Source organism: Myzus persicae, unplaced genomic scaffold (genome assembly GCF_001856785.1).
Source record: "Myzus persicae strain clone G006 unplaced genomic scaffold, MPER_G0061.0, whole genome shotgun sequence".
In the NCBI taxonomy this organism is placed as follows: Eukaryota; Metazoa; Arthropoda; class Insecta; order Hemiptera; family Aphididae; genus Myzus; species Myzus persicae.
Genome location: NW_019101246.1, coordinates 43001 through 50263, shown reverse-complemented (window position 1 = coordinate 50263; position 7263 = coordinate 43001). Strand labels below are relative to the sequence as shown.

General features: G+C 27.2%; 2 protein-coding genes across 2 annotated transcripts; both read right to left on the bottom strand.

Annotated features, from left to right (window-relative positions):
* On the bottom strand, window positions 1-3087 carry LOC111028366. The gene is made up of 3 exons (XM_022306987.1): window positions 2743-3087; window positions 1806-2693; window positions 1-471 (listed from the first exon to the last, which is right to left on the bottom strand). The coding sequence occupies exons 1-3, from the start codon at window positions 2896-2898 to the stop codon at window positions 1-3; spliced, it is 1515 nt and encodes a 504-aa protein (XP_022162679.1). The 5' UTR covers window positions 2899-3087.
* Window positions 3088-4597: 1510 nt separating this feature from the next.
* On the bottom strand, window positions 4598-6827 carry LOC111028359 (signal peptidase complex catalytic subunit SEC11A). The gene is made up of 5 exons (XM_022306980.1): window positions 6641-6827; window positions 6421-6530; window positions 6105-6254; window positions 5863-6040; window positions 4598-4672 (listed from the first exon to the last, which is right to left on the bottom strand). Exons 1-5 carry the CDS (start codon window positions 6686-6688, stop codon window positions 4622-4624), a joined length of 537 nt encoding a protein of 178 aa, XP_022162672.1. The 5' UTR covers window positions 6689-6827; the 3' UTR covers window positions 4598-4621.
* Window positions 6828-7263: the final 436 nt, after the last annotated feature.

Genomic DNA, 7263 nt, shown 5'->3' with positions numbered 1-7263 from the left:
TTATCGACCTGAATATTTCACCGATTTTGGTTTATCTTTATTTCCACTAACATTTTTGTACAGTTCTTGACAGACTTCATAATGATCAGGTTCATAAGTACTCATTATCAAATCAATACAATCCATTGTCATATACATAGTTTTATGTGCGTTTAATTCGTGTTGAGTCATATAACTATGTTCAAAAAAAATTTCCTTTTTTAACAATGTGACAGCCGTTTGACTAACTAAATCCAAGCATTTTTCTTTGAGTGATTGTTTTAGTCGCATACACTGGCATAGAAGTTCTTCAATACTCTTAGGGTTTTCTGTTTGTAATACGTGGTAAAGATATTTCATCTTTTTGTCGTGGTAATGATATTTTTCACTAAAAGAAGAATTGTTTTCCAAAAATACATTTTTAAGATCGTTGTCGGTTGATTTGGTATGATATAATTCCTTAACTCTTTCAGATAATATAGCATTTTGCAACTGTGAAAGTTTTAATAATTAATTTTTATAGGTACCCCTAATTATTTTTGAAAAAAATGTGTTATGTCTCAATTCCAATAGGCCCTAACTATGTCGTTAACAGAATCCTTAAAATTTTAGGAACATCCAAAAAAACGATGAGAGGAGGAATAAATATTACCTACATGGCTACATATACTAATTTCATATGATGATTTCAGGCAAATGTTGCTAGTGGACCAGTGGACATGAGGAAAAACTGAGCAAAAATATGTAAACAAGTTCTCTAGGGCGGCAAAAGTTGTAAAATTGTTTAAATATATATGTTTAATAGGGGTGCCAAATAATATTGCCCTGGGGCGCCAATGGAAATTTGCACTGCACTGCCTGAAGGTACATTTGCAGGCACCTATTTAAAAAGTGTACATCAAAAAAATTATTTTAGTAACATGTCAAAAAAGACTGACTATTAATATACAAGTAAAATATGATTGAGGCAACCGCATTGAACCACAATTTACATTTACTCTGCTTAAATTCTGTGGCAGATCTACTTCTGAAAATTGATATGTTAATATCATAAATTTTTTAGAAACTTGAGTCAGAATTTTCGATAAAATAATTGTTTATTATATGTTTATCAAAATATTGAGATCTAAAAGAAAAAGACTATTCCTTCCATCTTTTTGAACGTGCTATTGTAACTATAAAAATCAAATCGCGTAGGAAGTCAGTTTAACAAGACTGTTTCACAAAAAATTACCACTAAATATAAAATTATATGTCCACAGATACAGACATACATAAATATAGATTAAGGATGAAGTAATTCACTATCCGATTGAATTTCTGAATTCACTCAGCCCTTTAGGACTGCCTTCACATTAACTAACATTAAAAATTGGCACCCCCCGTAATGCTACTAGGGAATCTTAGAACACAGTGGCTTTGCAACGGCACAACACTACTGAGTAAAAAGTAGGTAGGTACCTAGTCAAGTGGCGTAGATCTTTGTAGTGGAGTTTTCTCTCGTGGTCAACCTACGTGGGACTTTTACAGAATGGTTCGCCGATAGTTCAGTTCATCATTGATATACAAAATTATACTTGCAATGTCGTTTACAAACAATTTTTAATACCTAATTAAACAAAATATTTTAAACAAACCGATCTTTCCCTCTGAGCAATACATAAGTTGGTACCATAAACGTATTTATAACGATCAATTATAGTACCTAGTTAAACTGCACGTGTAGATGTTTGACTAATTTTTTTGAAATAATCAAGATAATAAACAATTATAACTTAAAAAAAAAACATGAAAAATGGCTGAAGGCACCATTCTTCGGTTCTTACTTTAATAATAGATGATATGTTGTCTACATTGTGAATAGCACAGCCTTGTAGAGGTACACTGATTCTAGCTATATGATCTAATCTTCCCATGATATTTAATTGTAAAAACCATATTTCTCTGTGAGGTCCAGTTTGTGTAGGTTTGAATAAAACTTTTAAACGTTTGATTTGACCGGGACCCAAAATATTGGTCCTGGTGTCAAAAAAAAAACATTCTTTTGGTTTTTCTTTTAAAATACAATCATATTTTGTAGTTATATATTCTTCTTTTATCCATTTGTAGTAAATACTTATTTGACCACAGTTTTCTATTATTATCTCATCCCAAGAAACTTCATTTATTTTTACCATATTAATAGGTTTTGATTTTGTTTTTAACTTCATCGTCATGCATTTAGTGCTGTCATCAATTGATTTTATAATATAATCATTTACTCTAACGACAATTAGTGCAATATTACAATAATTATTTTTCTTATGAGCAGCCTCAACATAAACTGATGGAATAGTACCTTTATAATCAAGTTTGTGTTTCATAGCTTTTTTAAGAATATTTTCTCCAACAATAGCCAATTTTTCAGGATTTTTAAAAGGTATTAAAGTTTTTAAAGTATTTAATTCATTATAAATCAACACTTTATTGGGTGTTTGCAAATCGAATCGAGCATCTTTCCTAATGCCCAATAGTCCTTTTTCAGCAAGTATTACATCTGGTGTGTATACACTAGTAAATTTTTTTATTTCTTTATCGACCGAATAAGGAAAATCTGTACGATATTCATTATTGGCTTTTAACTTGAGTGCTACATCAACCAGCCATTTACATTCAAGTTTTGATCTGAATTTATCAGATTCATTCATTAACAATGATGTAGAACTACGACATACCTGTAAAATGTGTTTTTAAAATTCATTTATAGTACAGTCAAATATTCACCATTAGACCAAGGTGTTTATGCTGTTGTTTTCTTATTTTAAGCCATTTATTCCAATTTTTTAGACGTTTACTCTCAACCACATCTCCGCACAACATAATTTCATCAGCTGTTTCTACGGGTATATACTCCCATTCAATATCTTGATTACATAACATTTTTATTTTAGAAAATATATCACATTTAAATTAAATTTCACATTCAAAAATGAAATAAATTAAATTAAACAAATACTTTTCTACGACAACCAAATTCTATTTAATAGAAAAAATAAAAATATTTCATGTTAATTCACAATCAGGCACATTCAATTCTAATTAATCTAAAAAAATTAAATAATATTTTAAATTTTGTTTTATATATTATTCATGGTTGATGTAACTGTTGCTTCAACATTTTAAATCCATAGGAAAATAGTAAATACTAAATGTGGGTAAAGGAAAACTTTAAATTGTGTATTAAATTTGGAAAATGTATAATTTGTATTAAGTGATCTTGTTTGTTTAATAATCTAGCAATGGTAATTATCTTTCAAAATGCGACAGTGTAATGGGGAAATTAGTATGAAAAGCAGAGATGAAAGATTTGGATGCTTCCAATGATTAATTTCTACTCAAATGAGTCATTAAAAAATATCTTTGTCCATCTTTACAATTTTAGATAGAGAATGATCACTAACCTTGTTTCTACTCCAGCGTTTCTTAAACTGTTCCACGGAACACTGGTGTTCAGCAAAACTTAAGTGATTTTTTTTCAAAATTCTCAAGAAAATAACTTTATAAATCTAATCTATCTTCTATTCTAAGATTAGTAACGGCTAGTGGAGAAATTTTTTCCTATAATTTTGGATAATAGAAAAAAATATGTTTGTATATTAAATAATAATGTATATGGAATAGTCTATATTTTTATAGTGTACTTATACTGCTTACACAGTATACAAAAAAGTAGAAGTTCCACAATAAGTGGACATAAAAAGCGTTCCACAGATCAACAAGTTTAAGAAACGCAGTTCTACTCTATAGGAAAACTCCAGCTAACTAACATATCATCTAAGCCTAACAGTGTTTAATAATGAGCTTATAGTTAATACAGCATAATCATTTGGTCTACTTATTATTTAGAAGTATTTAAGAAAAAAGATTTTTCAACTAATAATACAAAAATAATCAAAAATAAATAAAACAATTTCAATAATAAAAATAAATTATCAATCATCAGTGATTTATTGATTAAAAACATAAGGCATGAGAAAATTTTTAAAAAATGTATAGATGACAATATTAAAAATAACAACCTGATAAGTTTTTGATAACATTTATTTTTTAAAGTCGAACAAACCAAATGCCTATCATTAAAAAAAAAAAAAAATAATGTACAGTGAAAGGAAATTAAAAGTTTAATAAATTAAATATTTATATTACTTATTATACATGTAGTATTTTCTATTAGTTTTCACTAATCTATTTTGAACGACTAGAGAACTATTTTTAAAATGTTTATAATAATTATAATTTAACATTAATAATATAGTAAAATTATACAAATTAACATAGTAGTTTATAATTGAAAATATTTAATGTTCCCTAATAATAAATTGCAATTTATAATAATAATTATGTACAACAATCAATTATTTTAATTTTAATATTTGAGATTTATGTGAAATTTAAATAATATATTTGAACCTTCATATATAGATTTTTTAAGTTTGGCTTAATTGAAAAAAAATTGTCATAATCTGCTTTTAATAATTGAATAACACAAATTATTTTTAAAAAAAAAAAACAGCTCTCAATCAACACACATCACATGAATTTTAATCAACAAGTTAAAGAATTCCAAATTTTCTTTTTGCTCAGCAAAAAATTGATTTAGGGTTTATTCACGATGAACAAGTACATAAAGTCCAAGACATGCTAAAACAGCAAACTGAAAAAAAATTAAATTAATGACATACAAATTACATAATATTAAATGATACAAAAACAATAATGTGCATTTATTAATTCTTTATAATATGCATATATTTTAACTATTTTTAATCAGACGAATTTATAGTGATCAATTTAGTAACAAATACTTACATATTATCAATAAATCTATACTAATAACTAGTAATTTGATTTTACCAACAGCAAAATTCAATATGTAGGATTTTTAAAATAATTATAAAACAATGGTATAAATTGGTATATTTACACACGTTACAACATAATTTTTATTGTAATATTCACAAAATATTTATAATAACATTTCCTAAACATGATAACATTTAGAAAAAAATGTTAAGCACTTAAGAACTCATAAAATGTTCAGTTTAGTTAATATTAGATGGAGCTTGAAATTGAATACAATGTTCTTTATAAGAAGTTTTATTAAGTTATACTTAAATGAAAAAGAAATAACTTTTCCTTCAACATTTTAAGTTGTTTAAAAATAATTGAAAGTCCCTACATTTTAAATGTTTAACTATAATCATGAATTATTAATAATATAGATCGCAAAGTAGCCAGGTTATAAGAGCGTATCTTATAACCTGGTCGCCTAATTAGTTCTGGATAACAACACCAGGCTCGCTAGTAAATTCAATGCAACTTATTTTGTGCCGCAGTGAGCAATCTATAAGTATTTATAATCAATGCCATAAAGTATATTACTATTTTCTACATGCAATTTAATATTCAAAATATTTTATCTAATTTTAAGCTATTTACACAACGCACCTATTTATACCAATATTCAGTAGGCACTTACATCCTACTTACCCAACTACTCAGTAATGACTTATAAGTTAAATAATAATATAAGCACATTTTTTGACAAAAATTAATTTAACGTGCCACATTATTAACAGTAAAATAATTAATCGGTCACTTATGATAGTATAAATAACATATAAAATATCCTGCTCAGAATGGGTTTTTAAATTTAACAAATCAATTGCAGTGATTTATGAGGTATACTCAAAATCTATTATACGGTAAAGAACATTCCTAGTTCTTTTTTTTTTTAATAATACAATCATATGGAAAATTATAAATTCAAGTATTGTTTTATAGAATTGATTAAAAATCACCAAATTTGTAATTAATTTTAATGAAATAAAATCTAATACATACTTTGACTTTAGGATACTCGTTCATTAAAATTGTGACCATTCCAACATATGGTAAAAATCCTCTAGCTCTGCCAACCATATCAGATTTTTCAAGCCACTGTTGACCAGGAGCATACAATCCTCTATCATCTACACTATTGTTGTCGCCTTTGGTCAAAAATTTAATAGTGCCATTATTTCTAGAAAAAATAAAAAGTGATACAGCCATATTTTTTTAAATTATAATTTTTAATTCAAACCAACTTCTCGTGCAGTTTTAAAACCCTGTGCACAATAGGAATATCACGTCCTTCAATTTTAAATACAACTATTTCACCAACTCTGACTGGTTCTTCTTCATAGTTTGTTAGGAATAATAGATCACCTCGATGAAAGGCTGGTTCCATACTACCACTGTAAAATATTTATCATGTTTAAATAAGAGATTTTTAAATTCATGCAACTAAAAACAAAGAATAAGGAATAAGTAATGATATTAAAAATCTTTAATAAAAGAACAATTTTTTAACATAATATACAATCAAAATATTTTATGTTGATAAAAGTATGTCTATTTTACCTTAAAACAACAACAATTGGACTCTCACTACCAGTAAAAACCATCAAACCTTTCCATATCATTAATGCAGATGAAACAATCATTCCAAAACTTAATACTTGATAGAGGAACTAAAATCACAAAGAGATATTTAAAACAAATAATATACCAAAATATGTTAAAAAATCGAAAAGGCTGTGCTCTAATGTGAAAATAATTTAACATAATTGTTTTCCATTACTTGTCGTTTATTCATGCGTTTCAAATCATCCAGGAATCCGTCAAACATCTTGAGTGTTGGTAAGGAAACTTTAAATACAAAATAATATAATTTCAAATTTGAAAAAGAACTCTTCTAGAACGAACAGACAATTTATTTAAAATAAAAATTGAACACCGCGTAACCACGTCATTCTTGGATTATTTACTAGACGGAAGTTAGCTACGAAAATTGTGCCGGACAAATCGTTATCTCGTTTCGGAGTTCTTGTTGTTCACGTATTTCACATCACGATTTAAGATAGTACTATCTTAAATCGTGGTTTAAATCGGGCCGGGTAGTCGGAATCTGACAGCCTTGAGCCTTCATACTGTCGTTACTTGCATAGTTGCGTCCGTTAGTTCCATAAGGCCATAAATGATAAACCGTAATATTGTTGACAATAATTTCTAACCTGACCAGCATGCTCGGACTCAACTACAATTTAAGATAATATTTGTAAAAGCCATCTGTAACTTAAAAGTAAATTATATACTATGTTACCTACAACCATTGATTATAAATACTAGTATTTATAATCAATGCTACAACCTACTGGACATTCATAATTTCTACGTGCGAATTATAAAATCTCTTTATTCTTG